At 39.7% G+C, this 23,509-nt stretch overlaps 1 protein-coding gene across 3 annotated transcripts in view; it reads left to right on the top strand.

Annotated features, from left to right (window-relative positions):
* The window catches only part of LOC141800189 (CUB and sushi domain-containing protein 3-like), a 214,653-nt gene extending 191,624 nt beyond the window's left edge, over positions 1 to 23,029 (top strand). For all 3 annotated transcript variants that reach the window (XM_074682596.1, XM_074682597.1, XM_074682595.1), the window contains exons 61-70: positions 2,334 to 2,507; positions 3,248 to 3,321; positions 4,565 to 4,676; positions 14,524 to 14,703; positions 15,199 to 15,264; positions 17,006 to 17,164; positions 17,575 to 17,687; positions 18,450 to 18,537; positions 19,716 to 19,857; positions 20,572 to 23,029. In XM_074682596.1, the coding sequence (XP_074538697.1) occupies positions 2,334 to 2,507; positions 3,248 to 3,321; positions 4,565 to 4,676; positions 14,524 to 14,703; positions 15,199 to 15,264; positions 17,006 to 17,164; positions 17,575 to 17,687; positions 18,450 to 18,537; positions 19,716 to 19,857; positions 20,572 to 20,731 (1,268 nt within the window). In that variant the 3' untranslated portion in view covers positions 20,732 to 23,029. The remainder of the gene's footprint in view (positions 1 to 2,333; positions 2,508 to 3,247; positions 3,322 to 4,564; positions 4,677 to 14,523; positions 14,704 to 15,198; positions 15,265 to 17,005; positions 17,165 to 17,574; positions 17,688 to 18,449; positions 18,538 to 19,715; positions 19,858 to 20,571) is intronic.
* The last annotated feature ends 480 nt before the right edge of the window (positions 23,030 to 23,509 follow it).

The raw sequence follows: 23,509 nt of genomic DNA, 5'->3' as shown, positions 1-23,509 counted from the left end.
TTTTACAATAGTGTAAGTACAAAGAGAAGCCGTCTAAATAATGGGTGTTATAATGGTTCACATACCTGTGTTTACTGAATATGTTCCAGATGTTCCCCAAATGATGAGCCAATCAGGAGCAATGATGAGATCTTTTTATTTTTTTGCCTTTTCATAAATGTAAATTAAATCTTCATGTCCATTGTCTCCCTGTTAGACACAGTACTAGACTGCACTACCATAGACTGAAGAATATCATTACAGTTTATTCTCAGCACTTCAGTGAAAATAGAGCTCAGCAATTCTGCAGGAAACTCTCTGCTTCCATAAAAGAAAGCCTGTTCAGTTACAACATCTGGAATCTCGACAACAAGACAGCATGAGAGGCCACACATGATTACGATGTAAATTAATACCCTTTGACAACACGTGGGAAACATGGAGCATGTAGCAAAATTCAGAGTCAGGGAATGCTGGTTCATGTGTCTGCAGGGATGAGACTGTGATCCCAACTTTGAATCTGGCCTCTGCATACTGATTACTTCAAAGCATTGATAATTCATCAAGGAGGAAGAGAGGCTGTGAAAGACAGGGAGAGAGAGAAAAAGTTGAACCAGTCTCTCCCTCTTTCTCTTTTTATCTCACTCACTCGCTATCACACACACAAACACACACATACACACAAGCGCATTAAAGATGCTGAGCTTTGCTTGGCCTGGGGCCATTTCTCTTATACATCCATAAAACAGTACATTATTTCCCTGCGGCTTGAGGCTTATGACTGATGTGCATGTCACCTGTTTGGCCATTATTGTGAACCCTTTCAAAAAAAAAAAAAAAAAAGGGTGCCTGAATTCTAAGTCTTACAAAGTCATTCGAAAAAGTAACAAAAACAGTCTTTGGATCCAGTCCAACATTTAAATCTTTATTTATTGTCTTATCAAACATCATCAAGCTGTTGGGTACTGTTATGGGTCGAATGTCTGAATGCAGCTTTCTTCGATGGTACTGACAAACACATTTTCGAGAAGGTACATCTCTCAATGAAAGAATGTCTTTCTGAGAAAGCGGTATTTTCCAGAACGACTTCAGTTGGCCATTCCTGCAAAGACTGGATTCTAATCTCCTACTTTACTGGATATCCATTATTTCAGGCATTGGCTGTGGAGAGCCCATGATGGTTCATGACTTGTAGGAGGAGAGCAAGCAAGAACTTATCTCTGTCTGCAGACCTCCGTGCAGTAGCACATGTCAGGTCTGCAGAAGCAGCATGCCTGATTATTGGCTTGATCCCACAGTGCTCCGGCTGCGTGACTGAATGCTGTTACTTTAGCCTCCCTTCTGCTCTCTCATACATGGAGCACTTCTGAACTTCTCACGGCTAATAAGTGACTTTTATTCACCCGTGATCCTACAATTGAATGATGGGTTTAAATATACAGTAAGGATGGATAAAACTATACACTGGCATAATGTAAAGTGAGTGAATATATTTCCCATCAAGCCCACTGAGACCAAATTATTCCAGTCAATTTAAATTGATGTCAAAAAGAAAATAAATGAAAAGAGGGAGCAGTGAAAATCCAAAGAGTTTCATCTGCTGAGGCTGGAGTCCCATTAAAAGGCGATATCATACGAGAGAACAGCAGCAGCAGATGGCTCCAGTTGTTTCAACCTCAAGGCCCTGTCAGAGAATTTAATATTTCACTTGCTAATTGTTTTGATCTAGACTTGAATGCTGTGACCTCCCTCACGCTCTGTCTGCACACATACCTATTTTAGCAACTCTTTAGCAAGGTTGATTACTGGAAACAAAAAATGTGTTTAGACAGAGTAATTAATTCAAAGACATCAATGCATCTGCCCACGTGCAACAAAAAATGCCCAAGGAAATTAGTGTGGCAAGTATAATGTCAATGTGATTTAAATAATGTTGTCCATGAAGACTTCCCAAGTAATTGAGAAATTGAATAATTTTACAGACAGATCCTCAAATTAATAGAATAAAAACCTCAAGATGGCACAAAGCTCATAGCAGCAGCAGTGGAAAGCACTCCAGGCACTGCTCATCATGGTCTGATCCTATAAGGGCACCGCAGCCCTCATAATTGTTAAGTATTTCTGAATTAAATATAGAAGAGTTTGTGTAATGCTGCATTTGACTGAGTAGCCTCTGTGGTGTTTCCCGCTGTATAGGTTAAAAGAGATGTATGTTGGTTTAAAATGTAAAACACAGTGGTGTAATAGGGCGTCAATGCTGTTGAACATTTCAGGAAAATTGCTTTATATCTGTGTTGCCTTTGTTGGCCCGCATCTTATCACATCAGCAATATTCTACATTTCTGCCTCTGCAGCCAAGTTCTGTGGAGACCCAGGTACGCCTGCCAAAGGACAGAGGGAAGGACGCAGTTTCATCTTCAAGTCAGAGGTGACATTTAGCTGCAATGCCCCACACGTGCTCGTGGGATCAGCAACACGCATGTGCCAGGATGACGGCACCTGGGATGGATCTCAGCCTCGGTGTATAGGTAACCTGAATATTAGCTCAGAGTTGTCTTGGTTAACAGTTGTAACAGTGGTTTGCCATGCACTTACATTAGTAAACTCTGAACTATTACATCCCAGGATTTGACTTTTCTGCATTAGTAAGCGAGCTATGTTTGCAGAGTGACATGACAGTTACTTTAATGAAATGTACAAGAGGTCTGAGGACAAATTCTTTATGATCTGAAACAAAAACACAAAGCTCCTAGTTTAAATAATAATCTAAATGATCATTCTCTGTTGGTTCCTTTATGGTAGCCTCACATAGATTAAAAAAAACACTGTTGAAGGGGAATTAAAATCAGCGGATTGCCATCTGGCACTGATGCAAAACTAAATCACAGGGATAAAATACATTATTTATATTGTTACCGCAGGGGCTGTGCTTTAGAAGCAGCAGAGTATTGCTGGAAATTTAAGTGCCCAAGATATGTGTAACCACACGGATGTGTCTTGATTGAAATTCTTTCTCACCTACGATTAAAAGTGGCAAAATTCTTTATTCCTGAAATATTAAAAGAAGCCAAAAATTCAAAGGCAGGGAAACTAAAGACGGCAGGGTAATTCTGCTCATGTTACCACACCGCTTCAGTAATTGTCCTCTGGTACATGGTACACCAGAGAAAAATTGCTTCATCATTATCAGTGATTGCCCCTCTGTCATATCCTCATTTTTTGGCTCCCCTGTAATTTTCCTCCTCATCATGACGATTTCTTGTTGCAGAGCCTACAAGAACCACTTGTGAAAATCCAGGAACACCTGAGCACGGCTTCATGAATTACACCACAGGCTTTAAGGTAAAGGGGAAAAAGGCAGTGGGAGGCAATGAACACAGTTTATAAAAGGATGGTGCTGTTTTCCTTAAATCTAAGGCAATGTTTGGTAATTAACTGCCATAGCCAAAGACAGTTTTATTTGAAGGTGTGTAAAAGCTAGCATGGTAGCGTAACATGTTTGATTTTATATGCTTCATCATATCCTAAACTATATGACGTGATATACTTCTCTAACTTAACTCAGCTCTTTAACAAACCTCCAAGTGATTCAAACTTGAAGCTGCCTTTCTTTCTTGAAGAGACAGAGGTAGATCTGTGTGAACACACAGTATCTAATCCAATAACTTTTTAAAGCTTGCAGCTTTACTCTGCTACCTGTGCTTTGTCTTGTTTGAAACTGGCAATTGCTATTGAATGTCCCAGATAGCGCCATTATTTATTCCTTTGGTTGATGCTATGTGCAAGCAAGCATTAATCAGTGGTGCGTGTGTATACCTATCACAGGGGATTGAACGGAGAGAAAACTGTCTAAATTTCCATAACATTGTATGTATGTAAATATACATTTCAGTGTAAATCTATGATAATAGCGGGGTTTGTCATTGAAGCGTGTGTGTAAATGGGGCATTGCTAGAATGCATGAAACATAAAAAGTATTGACTTCATGGCCATTGGTGTGCTCGGCTGCTCTCTCGAGATGCTCTCAGCCAGCGTATTTCATTTTATTTCCTTCCTGTTGCTTTTAAAGTGTCACTTACAAGTTAAGTGCAAACAATTTCTCCGCAACATTCAGCAGAATTTCTGATATGAAATTTGTCCTACATGAAGGCAGAGGCAGCTTATTATTTGGATCATTGCTTGTATTGGATGTAGAGTTGCATTTTCTGCATTACTGAACAACTTTACCAATGTGTGACAGCACTGAATGAGGAAGTTCTGTGACGACATTGTCGAGTGAGTCGGTGGCTCAAAATGAGTCTTTTTTCAATATCAGACAACACTTTTAGGCCTATATCTTTACAGAGAGGACAACTTTGTGAGTTTCTAATGTCTGTACATCAGTTGAGAATACAAACATGGGCTATCGCCTCTAGGAATAGCCTCCATCTGCTTCCAAACACTACAGATAATCATTAAAAGAGGAAAGAAAACCTTAGTGTGCTGTATTTTTCCCCAGCTCTTTAGATTTGATGCTCTGAGCATATTGGCATTTGCATCAGTGTATCGACTCACTCCACTTTGTGTGCTGTCTGTTTGTGGCCAGGTGGGCAGCAGAGTGGATTTCCAGTGCCAACAGGGACACCTACTGCAGGGCTCCACTACACGGCTTTGTTTGCCAGATCTTACCTGGACCGGGACCCAGCCTACCTGTATCCGTGAGTTCACTTTGCTCTCTCCAACTGTACCTTTACATCGGCTTTCTTTTCCTGTTCATTTCTTACTTTCCTTTTGGCATATTTTTTGTTCTGTTTTCACCATCGAAACTCTTTTCCTGGCCATCTGTAATTCCACGTGCTTGTCCCATTGAGGGTCGGAGGGGGGCAGAGCCAATCTTAGCTGGAGTGAGAAGTTAAGCACACCAAGGACAGGTTACCAGTCATTTCACAGGCTTGACATATAGGTACAAACAAGCATTCACAACCACCTGCAGGGATTAAGATCTACCAATTATCCCAAGTACATGTCTTTGGGCTGTAGAAGGAAAATTACCTGTGTGGAGTCTAAGCTTAGATGAAGAGAGAGAACGAACTACAGAAAACCCTTCATTTCTTGCTTCTCAGAAACCTGTTTTTCATTTCTCAGAATCTTGCTCTCCCTCTGTTGATGTCTCCTTTGGTTCAGCTTCTCTCAATTGCCCAATTGTGCCCTAACTTTTGACCTCCCAGTAGATTGCAGTTTACGGCTCAATCACCCTGCCACCCCAGTCATCTACGAGAGAGCTGTTGACTTTGATTACTGTCTTTGTGTCTGACGCAAACCAAACTACAACTGTAAAGTTTATCCCCTAGTCGCTCTGCTAACCCAAGTGCTTTCTTTAAGCTTGTGATGTAGTTCCTTATCTGAGTTACATCCCTTGAAGCGACACCATTTTTCATAGAAACACTTGCAATTCAGTCTGCATTTAACTACGCACTTGCAGTGTAAACAGTGGAGTTGTGGGATGATGAGGGGATTCAAATGATGTTTTGTAATCTGGATTTCATAACTACCCCAAGATGTAACACCCACTTGAATTTCCTGGAGACATTCGTGCTGAGAGAGCAGAAAAATTGTAATACCTACCCTTAATTCTCTGCCAGATGTACTCTGCAGCAAGGCTTTGTGTTGTGCAATTTTGTGTGTGTGTGTGTGTGTGTGTGTGTGTGTGTGTGTGTGTGTGTGTGTGTGTGTGTGTGTGTGTGTGTGTGTGTGTGTGTGTGTGTGTGTGTGTGTGTGTGTGTGTGTGTGTGTGTGTGTGTGTGTGTGTAAAGTGTGTGTGTGTGTAAAGTGGGAGGCAGGGAAGTTTTAAAGGGATTTTGTATCCTTGAATAAGTGCATCATGCTGTCTTTTTATTGTGCGTACACTTAGTGCGTAGCCTGTTTATTGGGTTCATGTAGCTAAAACCAAAGCAGTTCCCCACAGGGTCATCACTTAAAGCCCCAGATTCATGGAAGGAATCATGTTCAGTTTGTGTTAGAAAGGTGTTGATTAATTGTTATGGTTGTTTGGGAGGCTAAAGTGTGTTGCCTTGATGTGTTGTAAAGCATTTTGTCATATTCTAAGATGTCTCTAATATTCAGACCACCACCTTTGAAACAAATGAGGTACATTCATAGGAATGTGTGCACACAGATTTATTTTTTACATTTATTCAAAAACTTTTTGAAGAACTGCATACATAGGAAAAAGCAATTATACAAACTTCATTATTTGCATTTCTATTTGCATATTTATACATTTTCAGCCGCACACACGCTGAACATGAGAGCCATTTGTTTCTACTTGTTTGATTAATGGAGTAATTTTCTCACTAGGGTTACCAGTAAAGACATTTTGATACTTTACCACAGAGGAAACACCTTCCTCTCTTGGCTTTAATTGTTTAAATCCTCCTCAGAGGCCACAGAGTTCAAACAACAAACCTTCCCATCTGGGGACGACTGGCTCCACCACTGACCATGACCTGGGTCCTTTAAAATATTTAAAACGGACTCAATACCCAGAGCTCAGAGAAACTTCAAGTACGTTATTTAACTTGAGGGTTGACATATTCTGTCCCTGTTGTTAGGTGTGAAAGAACACTTGCAAGCAAATACTTGGTTTGATGTATAAAGAATTGTACAAAGCCCCAACCTTCTTCTCCATGCATGCACTGTGGACAGCGACAGCATCATCCCTTGAGGAACACACTTAATTGGAGTCTGTGAAAAATACCAATATACATGGTAATTGATCAAAAATAGAGCATGAACTACTTAACAAGAAGACAAACTTCAATCTTTGAAATTTCATTTCCTTAAAGTCACTTTCAAGCTATCAACAACCCGTTGTCTTGATTCCTCTCCAAGGAAACCTAATGCATATTAATGCAGCTTTCATTATGATGGAAATACAAGTGAAGATTGTGCGGATGCATCTTTTTATCAGTAGCATCTTCACTTGCTAATGCTGGGCATGCAGAGTCACAAGCTGATATTGGTAGTCAGTTAATGGACAAATCTATTCAACACCATATGTTGAGGATAGTGGAATGTACAGCGCTACGCGCTTAAGTTCGAGGATCAGAGCTAAGAAAAATGGATGCCAAGAATGGAGTGATGGTCATGAAGTGATGAATATGTTTCAGGACACTCAACATGGGCAGATATCCAGTCCTTTAAAGTGATACTTTGGGATGGAACAAGTTGGGTCCTATCACAAGGTTTAGGGCAGAAATTACCCCTACAGCAGTGATTTTGTGCAGCAGAAGTCCAGGGCGCATGCACCAAACACCCCCTCCCTGCTCGTCTACCGCTTTCATCTGCATTCAGACGGGGCCATATTTTACTTGACCAAAAACACAAATAAATGGACTCCCACCACCTCCCAAAAAATCTGATATCAGTCTGCATTCACGCTTTATTCAAAGTGAGCGGCAGGTCGCGCTCGCTCTCACAATCACTCATCTTTATGCTGTTATTGTATAATTCGTCCTGGCAGACTACCTGCGTTTGTTTTTATCTGGCGCGCTGCGCGCAGACTGATACACTAAGCTGCGAGCTCCTCGTAGCCAGCTGTGGCTCTGCAGCGGAGGTAGCGCCGTTTTACGCCACAATGAGAACTAGAGCCTTATTCAGCGGTGTTTTTGTGTGAAAGTAACTCACTGAAAATTCTCCAAATAAAGCGTGAATGCAGACAGATATCAGATTTTTTTGGTGGGAGTCAGTTTATTTGTGTTTTTGGTCAAGTAAAATATGGTCCCGTCTGAGTGCAGAGGAAACCAGCAGACGAGCAGGGAGGGGGTCTTTGGTGCGAGCGCCCTGGGCTTCTGCTGCACAAAAACACAGCTGTAGGGGTAATTTCTGCCCTAAACCTTGTGATAGGACCCAACTTGTTCCATCCCTGAGTATCACTTTAAAGGAGAAGAAATGGAGTTAAATGTACTCACAGAACTCGCAGTGTGAGATACTTTGTATAGCTTGTTTTGGTATGTTGAATTAACTGATAAGTCTTTATTCCCAAAAAGTTGGTGTTAAATGTTGATTAAACAGAGTTTAAAAATTTGCAAACTATCTAAACCCAGGCAGCTGTGGATCAGTGGTAGAGTCGGTCATCTCACTCAGAAAGTTGGTGGTTTGATCCCAGCTCCTGCAGTCACATGCAGAAGTTTTGGCGAGATACTGAATGTCAAATTGTTCCTGGTGACATGGTCAGTTATGTGTGAATGTGTGAAAGATTGAGATTAGCTCATACTGGTAGCAGTCTCAGTCATCAGTGTGTGAATGATGTGTGAATGGGTAAATGTGAATTTTAGTGTGGTAAAGTTAACTAATAAGAAGTCCATTTACATTTTACTGAATATTATCCAAAGAACAACACACCAAACATTGATAAAATAGTTTCATGAATAAATACTTTAGCTCATGTAAAATTTAAACCATCAACTTGTTGCAAAAGAGGCATGTTTGCTTTGTTGTATCACCTCTTCTTTTTGAAAGCACTTCAGCTTTTAGATTTTAGCTGCTCAACAATTGTGGGCCTTCAAGGAAGTTTTTTCCTTTTTCATGATGTGCAAAATTTTTTCAATGGCTGACATTTCCCAACTGCAGGCAGACCAGTTTTACACCTTCACACCTGCTTTATACCTGCAGAATGTAGTTTAAAATTGTCTAGCTGAAACATGCAAGGCCGTCTCTCCTCTCTCCTCTTGATCAAAAACCTGTATTTTTAATTCAGCATTAATGATGCCTCCTCAGATTTGTGAGCAAGTCATCAATGCCATGAGCCTTAATGCATTCCTATGCATTCACAGATGCTGGCTTTTGTACCATGTGCTAACAAGCCTGATGGTCCCTTTTCTATTAAGTCAAGGACGCCAGTTTGGCCAAACTACTTGCTCTCACAGTTTCTGACAGAGTGTTGAACTTCTTCCCATTTTTACTCCATAGCAGCTCAGCCCCTCAGGAATGCATTTTTCATACCTAGACATGTAATTGCCCTGTCACAAATTACCCTAATTAGCTGTTAGATGTTGCTTGTTGCAGTCTTTTAGAATTTATACAAATTTCTCTGTGTTTTGTTGTTCTTATTGAACAGACAGGAAATGTACCAGAGGGCCTCTTGTCTCTATCATTTTGGATTTGTATACAAACATCCAGGAAGCTATATATATTTTCACAGTCAAAACTACCAAATAGTACTCTTTTGATATAGCCATGACATTGTAAAGCCGCCCACTAAAATAGCAGCCTGACTGTTCAGATGTCATTCAGAAGAAGATATGCTATTAAGCTTTTAACTTTTCTGACTCGCTCTGTTAAGGTGGTGCAGCCTCCAAGTCAGGTTTGTCTGTCTCTGCTGAGGGGGGAAGCGTTTCAGGAGCTGCTCCCTGGCTCTGCTCCATCGCCTGTGGTGGTTTGAAAAATGTATTGATTTTCCTCTGCCCTCATGCTGTCATTGTTACTGCTGGAATTAAACTAGAGAAATGTATCTCCGTCGGTCACCAGATACTAACTCCCCAAACTTTTTATGAGCAAACTCAATTTAATCAAAAATTTTCCTTGAGGCATCTTTTATCTTAATTGATTTATAAATTGGCTAAGATCAGAAAACATATTATGAACAGCAGCGGGTAAGTTGCAACCTGACAAATTTAATTAATACAGCGGATACTTTAACATTTGTTTGAAGGCTCTGTTTTGATAAAATTGTTCCTGCTGGCACAAGGAAAAATAATCATTTTACACATCTGCTCATAAATCATGCATCATCACTTACCAGTGCTGAAAATGTATGATGCATTTAGAGCCTAAATGTCACATTTTTAAAGATGTACCCTGGTACATTCATGGCACTCTGACACTATGTCATAGATGATGTGAGTCTAAAAGTTTAGGCATTGCACAATTGAAGATCCATAAAACATAAACCGAAATGTTGCTGCATGTTTCCTTCTGCAATCTGAATTCATTTCCCATCTGTAGGTGTAGGATTTTATTCTTTTATTCATTTTTCATCCGTGTAGTTCTGAAGGTGGACACAAAAGGCCGCCTGCTCTGTAATACATAGGGGGGAAAGTCTGGTTATGTATATGTATTCAATATGAGTGCTTTGTATGGATCCAACTCTCCATGTTGACCCTCGGTCAAACTGGTCATAAATCCTCTAAAATACCTCTTTCAAAGATTAAATGGTCCTCTGTTACTTTGATGCTGCTAAAATGGATTTGAAAGTGAAGCCAACCAATCTTGTTCTACTGCTGAAAGCAAAAACCTGAAAGGATTATCAACACAGTGCTTGGTGTAATGCATGCAATGGACAAAGTTGAGTATAATTTGTCTAAATCTTAATCATATTACGCTCTTATCAGGGCATTGCTGTTGCTCACAGGTTCACTGCACACATCAAATCCACAAGCTTCTCTCCAAGTCATTGTGATGTGTTGCAACTCAACAGTGAACAATGTCATGCCTTAAAGCATAAACATGAAAAAATCTTGACATTTTACTTTTCTATTGAACACTGAAACACGTTCAGTTTAGTGTCCCCACATCAAAAGTTGGACGTATACTGGGCTTACACTAAAGCCACTAACTCAACTGATGAGAAGAAAGGAGAGAAAAAATGTTAAGATTAAAAAGTTAACTTTGTGCTCTTCACTGTGCCCTTGCTGTTTCTGTCTGTAGCTGGCTGACCTCCATCAGCAGGGCTGTCGCTGTGTCTGCCTCTATCTGTCTCAATCTGTCTGTGTCCTTAACTAATGCAGTCTGTCTCTATCAGTGATACCAAGTTGAACTTCGAACACTACATGTTGTGTGACAGAAAAAGTGAAAGTGTCTTTCAGTCCTGATGTGATCTCTTGAGTAAAGCCCACTGTGCTGTTTGAAGTGTAAATAAACATAGTATTGTGAACAGAACTTGATGAAGGATATGACATGCCTTTGATACAACAATTCATCTGCCTTGTAAGTGTCTTCCATATTCATGGTCTACAAACTCAACAGCCACTCTGGACATGTGCTGACAGTTTGTCATTTTAAATGGGTTGTGTAGACTTGTGCTCAGAAAGCGAGAAGGAGCTTTACTGAATTATTTTTTTATTTATTTTCCTGGGACTCTATCTACAACTTACAGGATAAAACTATTTTTCTTGTTACTTGTCATGCAAATGGATAACAATTTAGATTTTCTCGAGACAGATTTATCAACCCGTTAACAATGTTTTACCATACAACTCCTCTCTGTGTTACTAACTATAAAATAAATAACAGAGCGAACCTGCTACTGGATTTATACATGGAACTATTACCCTTTTTTACCTGTCCAAAGGGTTGACTTATCCATTGATTTACTTAAATATAAGTACAGACACATTTGTTAAAAGGCTCTGGTTAAAGCAGTGGTTTCCAAACTTGAGGGCTTGAAGTTAGGATTGAAGGCATGGAAAGGCTTAAAAACAATGCTTACCTCTCTGCACTATCAACAAAAGGATGCCCGCCTTTTTTAACTTACTGTCTCATCAGTAGGGAAGGTCGAGCTACTCTGACCCAGCCAGCCAAATTGTTTGCTGTCATTTAGGCCACTTCAAAGGTAGAGCCTGCAGGATTTTCTTAAATAATAAAATGCCAACTTTTACAGAAATAATCCTGCTCACTTGTCACTTCTTGGCTCTATACATGTGTGCCAGTGTCTGTTTTCTGCTTCAAACCCCTCCTCTGCCTGTATGTTGATGTTTTGGTTGAATTAGGATGTTCCTGGGCAGAAAGTAAGAGTAGATGCCTCAGCCAGTTACATCACACCCAGTGCACTAGTGACTTATCTGTTGATTAGTGGAAGAAGCTATCCCAAGTGGCTACAACAGTGGGCATAACACGGAAAAAGAAAGACACAACCAAACTGCACTAAACTCCAAACAGATAAAGCCCTTTAGAGGGTGAAGCTTGGCTCAACTTTCACTTGGTTTCAGGCACCTGAAAAGCAGCTCAGAACGAAGAGCAACTTGAGTTGACTTTCTGCTAACCAGGTATGTGTCAAATAACCCAGTGATTAGCTTGTGCTAACATGCCAAGTCAGGTGCACGGTGCTGGAGTCTCACCCACATAGAAATGCTGCAGGTGGTTGCTGGGATAGTGAGTGTGTTCACGTTGGTATTGTCGGACGCTGTGGCACTGAGCCAAAGAGGAGGAGCCCAGTTCGAATTTGTGTTTCCTGCAGACCAAGGTTATAATAGTTTTGGATTTGTCATTATAGTCTAGTATTAGTTAGTTTTGACATTTTTTTTCCATTACAGTTTAGTTTTAATTAGTTTTGGAGCAGGCATTCTAGTTTTTATTTAGCTTTGATTTTTGCAACAAGGCTTAGTTTTAGTTTAGTTTTAGTTAGTACTCACTGCTCAGTCAATGCTGATACTGAACTGATAGTGCTAACATAAATTGAATAAAAATAATTTGAACATAAATTATATAAAACAATATAATATGAGCTTTAACAATTAGAAACTTGGACTTTGTAACAATAAAGTCAGACTCAAAAACAATTTAAGTCAGACTCACATGCAATTAAACTATTACAGATGCTCTAATTCATTGCTCCACTACGTTTTGTCGCAGCACAGGGCACAGCCAGTCAGTGCCGTAAACAAGCACGTCCCAGTATGTCGCTTGCTATGATGGTGCTGACGGCACTGACAACTGTCTTAAACTGTTGTAAAATTGGTTTGGAAAATGTGTAGGATTAATTTAGATCCTAAAGGCAATTAATATTGTCGAAAACGATTACTAAGGACATTTTGTCCATAATTTTGATTAGTTTCAGTTAGTTTTGTGAACACATAATACAGTTTTAGTTTACTCATTGTTTTTGTTTTTATTTTCTAGTTTTTATTAGTTTGAGTTAACTCTAATGTATTATAAGTTTTAGTTTTAGTTTTTATTTTCGTTTTAGTTAACTCTTGTAACCTTGCTGCAGACCCTACCTTTTGACTCCTTTAACTTCATCATGGTTATGTTATTCACTAGACACCTCCTGTGCTTTATGTCTTGTCCATTTCAGATAGTAAGAGTATTTGTTTGTTTTTAAAGGATAGTGCACAATGTCGCAAAATGAGCAGATATACCCCTGGAAAGCCTTAACTCTAAAGTTTTAAAAGAAAGCTGAATTGAAGGATTTGAATGTTCATGTTGACAAAATCAAAACATCAGAAAATAGAAAAATGAAGCGGAAAGATTTGTATACATGAATTGGAGAAGGAGCTGCAGAGGTGGTATTTCCTGCTGTCTCTTGGTCTCCTGTAAATCCTAGAAACTGGTTTCATCCTGGCATCCCTTCCTGCCTTATTGCCTCTAATGCCATTAAGACACCATGAAGGACCCATTTGGATCTTTGACTCAGTTGCAGCTGTCTCCCATTTGACAGCTGGCAACATATTCTTTCATTCACAGGCTGAAAATAATTTAGCTATTTCCACATTATTGTTGACGTCTCAGAGCCTGAATGTTCCACCCCTCAGTGTTTTGGTGGTGCGAAGTGATCTGCATAATATTTTGTTTTGTTTTGTTGCATTTGTTGATGTGAAAAATTAAACTAAGTATACTCAGCCCACTCATGAGAGAATGAACATATTTAATATGTTCTATAAGCAGAGGGTGTTTTGGCAACACGGCAATAACAGCTTGTGTCTCAAGTTTCTGATTCAGAGAAAGCTTTTTGGCCACTATCCTAAATCAGCATGTCACTACCTTCCTGCTTCCTGAGACAGAATAATTTGATGTTTTAAGAGTGTCAGAGCCAAGAAGGTCAAAACTGAATCCTGGTGGAAAAAAAATTTGGATCCAGCAAGACATATTCTTATTTTTAAGTGGTTGTTTGTTGGTTTCCAGTGAGCTCACTTTCATTGGAGTCAAACTTTAAGGGATGGGTTGAACCTGATAGCTTTGTTTTGGCCAATTATTTCAGTCAGGATTCTGCTACCTTGGTATATCAATGACTGACCCTGCTCTAAATATCAGAGTACTTGTAATTAAAAACACTCTCATAAGGTTAACCATGGTATTACTTCATTGCCTTGCATAGTCACTGGAAGTGTCTTCTTTACCCTTGAAAACATTACTTTTTAAACTATTTCTGAATGACAGTCATGGGCTGCAGGTAAGTGCCTTACAGCAGCTCTGACTAATTATTTGACTTAATCTAAATTTTAATTTTTCACACTAATTCACACTAAAATTGAGCAGTGTATCTCCCACAGGTGTCCATATTAGTGTATCAATATGCTCTCTAATAGCTCCCTGGACTCAGTTAGATTGTTAAATCTGTAAGCTTTCTTTTTCTGTCCTCTTCTTCTGACCTCCCCCACCTCTCCATCTCTCTCCCCAAGTGAGTGCTTAATTATCTCCCTGTCTATCTGTGTGTGTGTGTGTGTGTGTGTGTGTGTGTGTGTGTGTGCGTGTGTGTGAGAGTGTGACTGTGTATTTGTCTCCATTTGCACTTGTGTGTGGGTGTAGCTGTGTTTGTACTAATGCGTCTGCCCTCTGCTTCCTCTCCAGCTCACTCCTGCAAGCAGCCACGGAGCCCGGCCAACGCCGACGTCGTGGGTCTAGACCTGCCCTCCTACGGTTACACTCTAGTGTACACCTGTCAGCCAGGTTATTTCCTCTCCGGGGGCTCAGAGCACCGGGTCTGCCGCTCTGACAGCAGCTGGACTGGCAAGGTGCCTGTCTGCAGAGGTATGTGGTTGGTGGAGGTGTGCGGGGGCAGATGATGGAGTTGGCGAGAGGATTAAAAGTTGAAACGTCTTGGGGGAGATTTGCAGGTGCATAGAGGTAGAGGGTAGAAGAGGTTAGAGGAGTGTACCATGTGTGAATACCCTGAGTATTTCAAAATCTGTCTTGTGTGACATTTGCTCTACTGCTCCCTGATAGTTAAGTCAAATCCAACACTAATCAAATATAATGAGACACTGTGGTTTCTGTGATGTTCCCTGTAAACACACCTTGTGGATGGGCTGTCAGCTAATTGCAACATGCCTGTTAAGATTCCTTTTAAGTATGTGTTGATTTGTCAAAGTTTGTTAGAACTGAGCCTCCAGAGATCTCTCTGAAATTGAGGAAAAGTTCAATGCAGCCAGCCTGTTTGTGATACTTTTCCAGCATCCTCCAGCTGTTAGGCCTTGCTGTCGATCACTACATCTTTGTGACATACATATTTATGTTCTTCTGCAGCGGGCTCCAAATCACATGAGAAAACTGTCAAACCCGTACCAGGGACTCCGAGCCCAAAAATAAATGGTGAGTTTCAAATTTGCACATGCTGCGTGGGAAGGATTAGCACAGAACCAGCTGTGCATCATTTGCATTAATTCCAAAGCATGTTCTGATACCTCATGTTTTATAGTTCCATATCTGGTACTTTCTGCCTGATTAGAAGGAAAATCATCGGTGCTGTTGAGTGTAATCAGTACTGAGAAATGAAACAAGATTTTTTTATAGACACATTGAGATGTTACTTTTTCCTGGTGATAAAAGTTGTGTAACATGTTGTCATTGCTGGAAGACTATGATGCAATAAAAATAAATTCATACTTTTGCATTCTTAAAGGTCCCATATTATGCTTCTTTTCTGCAGTTTAATATGGATCATTGATGTTTTCATGAAATGGTAGTCACATGTTTTGGTCCAAAAAGCCAATAAATCAAGCACAGCAGCATTGTTTCCAGACTCCCAGAGCCCCTCTGTTCAGAACGCTCTGATTTAGTGGGCGTGACCTTCATATGCAAATGAGCCACCAGTGATATCGCCCCACTCTTCCGCGCCACTGAGAGCGGTGCCACACTGAGGGGAGTGGGAGGGGAAAGGGGTGGGGTTATCTGCTACGGTGGACCAATCAGGTCAGACTTGCTCCTGTTTGGTTAAAAAAGATCAATGCTGACATTGGCAAATCCCCAAAATCCAAACAGCTCGTTTTAGGTCAGGATTTTACATTCACAAGCACTACAAAGTACAGGTTTTGTCATTAAATATCACAATTTGTGGGCTGGAAGGAAAGCCAAAGACCCACAAATGTCACTAAAAGACTTAATACAGGGATTTTTGCATAATATGGGACCTTTAATTCTGTGCAATGTAAAAGTCATGGATTAGCTGAAAACAAACCAGAGAGCTATAGCATGTACTGATCTCACATGCACTAGCTCTAAGAGTGGTATGCATCTTTTTTAACCCATTGGTGGAATGCTTTATTAAAACTACATAAATCCATCACTTTGCTTGATCAAATGGCTGCTAAACAAACAATATATTTGGCCTCAGCTTTACTCTCTGAAATGGGGCTCATTGGTTAATGTCTGCTTTCTGCAAGATGATGGTTTATGTGGTGAACGCCTCATGCCAACAGGGGCATGTTTACATCTTTCTGATAAAGTCAGAACACAGTTACAAAGATAACCTTACATGACTTTAGACAGTCTGCTCCTATAAAGATTGTGTGAAGAAACACTTAAATACACAGGTCAAGGTTGTCAAAACAATTTGCTTTTATATCTTTACTTAAAGCTGAAGACTGACAAGGTAAATTGTTCTCCTGCAGTGCCACCACATAATTTATTAAGCTTCTGATAAAAAATAACATAAATTAATTGGCTCATATTTAAATAATTAGCGGAATTACAGCAAAGAGTTTCATCAGTATGAAATAAACAAAAAGTCATGACAACTTTGCAGCAAGCAGTATTCTCTTGCAGATTGAACTTAATTATCATTCATTAAGATTTTCAAAGCATATAAGAAACATGATATTATGGAAATTCAATAAAGATACTTTTCTCTTGTTTCATATGTTGATTCCACTTCAAATTTTATTTCTATTCTGCAGTGTGAGCACAAGTTTTGAGTGAACATATAATTATGAAAAAGCTGCTAATGATTTGCTTCTTATAACATGTAGGATGTGGCTGACAGATTTACATGGAAACTGCGCTTCTTGCTCTTCTTGTTTTATCTTGACGTGTTCTCTGTTTTTCTCTCCTGAAGTCCCGGACGATGTTTTTGCCCCTGATTTCGTCTGGAAGGGTTCCTATGATTACAAAGGCCAGAAGCAGCCAATGACTTTGACTGTCACAAGCTTCAATGCAACGACAGGAAAAGTCAATGTAACTTTAGCAGACAGCAGCATGGAGTTTCTCCTCTCTGGTGAGTCATCCATACATCATCCGTCTTCTACTCCCTCCCCTCTCCTCCTCTCACTACCTCTGTGTGCCACTTCCATTTATTTTGGGGATGCCTGGTGTCAATCAGTCAATCTCTAAGTGATCTCATGCATGAGAGTGGAAATTAACTATTGGCTTTAAAGACGGATGTATTAGCTTGTGCTGACTAACTGCCCACTCAAGTAGTCACTGGTCTCCTCCCCTTCCTCCCTTGTGCAGTTTTTCATCTGTTCCCATCCTTTCATATTGCCTCTCTTCTTCTCAGCTTTTCTTTGTTTCTCTACAAATTTGGCACTTCTGCAAGCTCTTTCCTTCATGTAGTCATTCCCCCAACTCTCCTCATCTTTTCATTCTAACCACATCTTATTTTTCCTCTCACCCTCCACCTTGTAGGAATGTACAAGCGCCAGGAGGCACGGTTAATGCTCCTGCTGTACCAGATGAGAGCTCTGGCCCACAGCTCTTTGAACAGGATTACTGATGAGACCTGGGCAATGGATGGATTTGTGAGTACACACAAGCATTTGATGCAGCTGCCCAATGATCTTTTGAAAGTAACCAAGAGCTGTGACTGCCTTTACTTTCTTTGTTTACTTATTTTTCATCTGCCAGACAAGTTGAATTATTATAGGGAATGGGAATGTAACTGCTGGAGCCAAAAATAAGCCTCCTTTGGACCGAATCAACCCAGTGTTTCCTCATTATTAGCTCCTCATCTTCCTACTTTCTATGCCAACAATGAGAAAATGCACAATACATGAGAAGAAAGTGTGACAGCCAACAGAATAGTAATTTCCTGGCAGATTGTCTGTTGTTGTTTACATGTATTTACATTGGCTGTACATCAGATGGAGCTCCTTGGGATCCATTTTATCCATTCCCACATTGACAATTTACTAAATAAGCTCAGACACATACCTGACATCCGAGGGACTAGAAACAACTGCAGAACAGTTTTTGTTTGTTGAATTGAAGTTCCTCTTCTGAGGAAAACTTGAAGGTCCGCTTCATAACAACCTGTGACAGGTGACTGCACACCGCTGAGCTATTGATAGCACACTGTACGGCTTCAAGAGAACACAAAGGAGCTATTTTTGAATGTAGCATGACAGGATGTGTTTATTGTTGTACTAAATACAGAATGCTTCGTTTTTGATGTTTTGTGGGAAAGACACAACACTCTCTGAGGTGCCAAAAGAGACACAATAAATTTTCATGCAACAAAACACACAGTTTTTTTAAGCTAGGTGACATTTTTTCTCCACCAGGTTTCAGCTGAGCCTGAGGGTGGCAGCTATGTGTTCCAAGGCTTCATACAGGGTAAAGACTACGGACAGTTTGGACTACAGAGACTTGGTACGTGCCTTTTTTGAATATCAATAAGTTCCAGTGCTATTGGTCATTCCTCTTCACTTCTCATATTCATCACAGTTGAGAGTAGGAAATCCCACACTAAACTGCACTTTTGTTGTGAATTTAGAAGGACATATTTTAGAGGTGACAGAAGACGGCAGTTTTATTATCAAACAATGGGAGGGGGAAGTATTTTTTTTGCCTGTAAAATCTTAGAGTGGGAAGCAAACACACTGATTCCAACTTTACACAAATAAGTACTGAAACTGTGACCCCTGCTTTGTGTCACAAAGCTAAGGAAATGACAGGTATGTGTTCAAAGTTTTCAAATTTGACAACACTGATCCTTCAAAGCTTTTTTTGTTGTAACAAGATGATTTTATTCAAGAAAGATCATGAGTTTTAAGACAGAAAAAATCTTTGTTGTATTCAATATATTGATTTTTAAAACACACTGATGCATTTTCCCATAAGAACAGAGACTCTTCACCAGTCTGTGACAATTTTCATCTTTAACTTATCCAAAACAGAAATACAAAACAGAGGCTCACCCAAATTGAAGCAACCTGTACTCAGTTTTTTCTGCATGCTTCTCTGCCCCTGCTGCCTCCATCAGTGCAAAGTGAAAAATGTCTACAGATGACTTTCACTGAGAACGTTTTATCTTCTTTAGACACAATGAAGCTGAATAATTTTTTCTCTCCGTGGACATCATACAGCTGTTTACATTACAGCTGTGCCTGATACCATTGTCATCTGTCTATATCTACAGTCATAAAGCATCAAGCACATTATCCTCGTCTCCATCGTAGTCCTTCATTTCTTTGAGCTCAATATTTTTCCCGTCATTGTCTCATGACTGTCTTCAACAAGATTATCACAGTCAAACTGATCATTATCACTGTGATCATTACGCTTGTCTTCTGTATCAACTGGCTGCTTGCGTCTCCGAGTTGTCATCATCATGATCATCTTCCTCTCCATTATCATCCACATCATCAACATCATGGTTATCGTCGCCTGCAGATGATACGTATCTTTCTGTTTTTCCATTTCATTTTTACAGACTTTGTGCTTTTTTCTTTTTTCTTGTTAATATGAATACTTAAAAATTCACATCACATTCCTTTGTATCGACCATCTCCCATCTTCTTTGGAATAATGGAATGTTTTTGTTTCAGGTTTGAGTGTGAGGGAGAATATTACACTCGCTGACCCTGAAACCAACACCTCCACAAACAGCAGCTCTGTGGCTGTTGCTATCCTTGTGCCTTTCTTTGCCCTCATCTTTGCAGGCCTTGGGTTTTATCTCTACAAACAACGGTATGTACCGTGTTCTGTTGTCCTCCACAGCAGCTTTAACCCAGTGCACCAGCAGCTGTAGTCAATAACTGCTTGTTTGTCGGAGAGAAAATAAAACATTGACACAAGTTTAAGTCTCATGTTGACATTTTACAAAAGTTGATTAGAAAAAAGTTGAAGAAGTTCAGATTCATGGGGATGTTTGTACAGTTGCAGCCAAAAGGTATTTCCATCAGAATGAGGTGGATGGTACACAGTGGCCCACTTCCACAGCATGCTCCACTGCAGTGAGGTCGCGTGTTTGATACAGTAGTCTACGTTTGAGAGACTTCATAGCATGATGCGACAACAGTAGAGGTGTTACAAACCGGATCACATTATACAGTCCAACTTTGACTGCACAGTCTAAAAACATATGCACTTTGGAAGCATGTGTGTTTGTGTGTGTGTGCGCTGGTGGATTTAGTCTCCCCTTGAACAAAACAGCTCTCAGAACATTTTTCACTGAGAGCCTGTGACATGCAAATTCTGCTCTCATTATGTAAGTTAGCAGAAACCAGCATCCAGGGCTCCTCTGACTGATCTTTTCAACAATAATTACCATTCAGCCTCATTTACCTACTGCAGCTGTCCACACCAAGATAATGGAAACATCTTTATGGGATTGGGAGGAAGAGAGATAATTGGGATGCTGCCTCTCAACTAATATGCAACCTTCATTTTTTTTCTCTCCAGGAAAACAGATAAAGCTCAGTACACAGGATGTTCTGTCCATGAGAACAACAACGGACAGGCCACGTTTGAGAATCCCATGTACAACACTAACACAAAAGCTGCTGAGGGGAAAGTTGTCCGCTTTGACCCCAATCTCAACACCATCTGCACCATGGTTTGATGTCTACAAAGTGTGGGAGGGAAACAGACGGGGAGAAGGAGTTGCACACTGAAGGAGAACACAACTTCTTGTTTGCTTAACATGAGAATATATAGACATTTATATTTTTCCTGTTTCTGACGACTTAAAGCAAAGACACTGTAACACAACTCAGAAACATAAAGCACACTTTCAGCAACATTTACTGCAGTTGCAATTAATCGTATACAGAATCTCAAAGATTAATAAGAGGAAGGGGAGGTCCCACCCCTCCTGAGATCTTCCCGTAGTTTGGTGAAGAGACGTGTTCTTTACACTCTGTGAGTGTTGGCTTTATGAATAAAAGAGCCTCTGGCATATAGATAAAATGGAGTATTTTATACTCTAAAGTATAAATATAGTGGGGTTACTTCACAATGCCAAATGAAAAAATGTATCTTTTAAATTTTACAAGAAAGCAGCCCAGAAATTATCCCTCCTTTTTTCTGTTTCCCTGATTTTTTTCCCCTGTTTTTCAGAGTCTTTCCCCGTATGTAAATGAGAGATGAGTGGCCTCTTGACTGTGAGCTGATCAATGTAATCTTTAGTCTTTATTCCAAGCAGTGGAGTGTTTTAGAAGAGTTGAGGAGCAAGAATGAAAAAGAAACTGCTTCTCTCTCTCCTTCTCTCCCTAAATAGCGTCGGAGCTGTCGACTTTTCAAAGTTATATGGTCAATTATGCCTCTTAATTGGGTGGTACATCCTAATGACGAAATATACAGCTGAGATTTAATTACTGGAGAGCAGTTCCATGTTTTTGAGTGCTTCGAGGAAAGCCGGGGCTTTTACTGTGACGTTGCACAGAGTATTGTTCCTGTGAAGATAAGAGTTCATCATTAAGTTGTGCTTTATAAAGAAGACACTGAAAGCAAAATTAATCACCAGTCAGAGAAAGAGCCGAGACACACCGTTCCTTTTAGCATTATGTTTTTTTCTGGGCTGTCCTCAAATATTTAAATAAGTTCTTGTTTTTTTTTTTACTTAATTTATATACTTACTTTTCTTTTTATGATTTTCTAGCTTTGTGTCCTTTTGTTGGTCTAAAATACACCAAAATTTGGAGTGACTTAACCCCAGCCATGAGCCCCTATCTATCAGGAATCTCAAAGGAGGAATTTCTCACTTTATTATTTAAGGTTTTATTCAATGACAAAGTTGAGAATAACCGTGGTGTGCGCAGAACCTACAGCTGGCCAGGTTTCCCAGAAGTTTATTTAAGCCTGGATGTTGGTAAATCAATCTAAGCTTGTCTCTTTTACGTTATCCAAAATGTATATTTGTCTGCCTCATTCTTGATGTATTTTGAGATTGAGAAAACACAAGTTCCTCACCAGGTCTGGCTCTTTACAGACTGAGCAGAGTTTGTCGTTCTTTTATTCTTTTGGGAAACCGTGCCTTAGTCAGTAATCACCTGATCCAAACTCCTACTCTGAGATACCTGATAAATACACGGCCTTGGCCTATTTTATTGACACCCACGGATACAGATTTATTCCATTGTCTTACTGAACCATCAGCTTCTGCCAACAAATGTACAGAGAACATAAACAGATTTGCACACTAAGTATTTTACTATCATTCGAGTCCATCCATGTTTTAAGAGAGAAAATGAACTTTGACACTGTCATCACATTTCTACATCATTGCAGTGCCTTGAATAATGTATGGGCATATGTTTTTAATGAAGACATGACATTTAATGCATTAGTAAAAACTGTATATCAGTGTAACTTATCTGCACAGTCAGCAAAGATTCCGCTGAGAGAGGTCAGCTCTGACTCTCATGTGACAAGAGGTGTGTTTGAAAAGCAGCTCATAGTTTCATACCTGTGCATGTTGGCCAAAAGTGATCCAGTATAGCAACTGCTGCTATAGTTCTTTGTACCACTACGTTGATTCCTGTCATTGCTGTTACATTTTGTACATTTATACAGTTTTGATACTTGATGGCATTCTTTGGCAAGATGTCTTGTGTTACCGACATGTAATATATTTTGCGATTTCATATTTCTAATGGACAAGAAAAGAAAAGCATCCGGTGAAAACACTATACAGACACTCGGCCTCACCTCGGACTAGAGTAGAATGCTTTTAAATGTACCACACAATTGTTATCCTGTTGAAAAACTGTGTATATGAATCTGTAAATATTACAAAACTTTTGTAAAGAGATATATTTTTTATGCAAATAAAGCATTTGTAAGTTATTGAATATGTTGTGTAAAATTTCACATGTAAATGTCATGTAATATCAAAAATGTTTTGTATTTTTTCTTTATCAGCAATGTATAAATCCTTAATTTATATATAAAATATAAAATAATGAACTTTAATGGTGCTATTCTGTTTTGTTAAGAGAGATCTCAGCAAGTTGTAGACCTCAATTTGAAACCGTGCCCTCTGCTTCGGTTTGCAGAGTAAGGAAAGTAATGCCCTAGAGCTTTGATCATTCAGTCTGCTTTCTCTTCCTGTTGCACCTTTACAAAGTTTTAATGAGTTTTCCACTTGCTGACCACTGCTCGCTTTAGCCCAAAATGACCAGTGCTGGTAATATCTCTGTCTGAGTAGGTTGTAGATCTTTGGAAACTGCCTGTAGAAAAGACAATAATCCTTGTTAACAGTTACACCTGATGTGATCACAAATCCAGTCACTGTGGGTTTTTTTTTTAAAGAGTTAAATGGTTGTATAATTTCACTTTGCATCATCCATATTTCCACAGCAGTCAAACTGCAGCATTAACTTTCCTTTGTCTGTGCTGT

This window comes from Halichoeres trimaculatus, unplaced genomic scaffold (assembly GCF_033239565.1).
Source record: "Halichoeres trimaculatus isolate MK-OKI-2021-1 unplaced genomic scaffold, fHalTri1.1 fHalTri1_scaffold_12, whole genome shotgun sequence".
NCBI lineage: Eukaryota > Metazoa > Chordata > Actinopteri > Labriformes > Labridae > Halichoeres > Halichoeres trimaculatus.
Note: the sequence above shows the minus strand (reverse complement) of the source record. Positions and strands in the feature narration are given on the sequence as shown.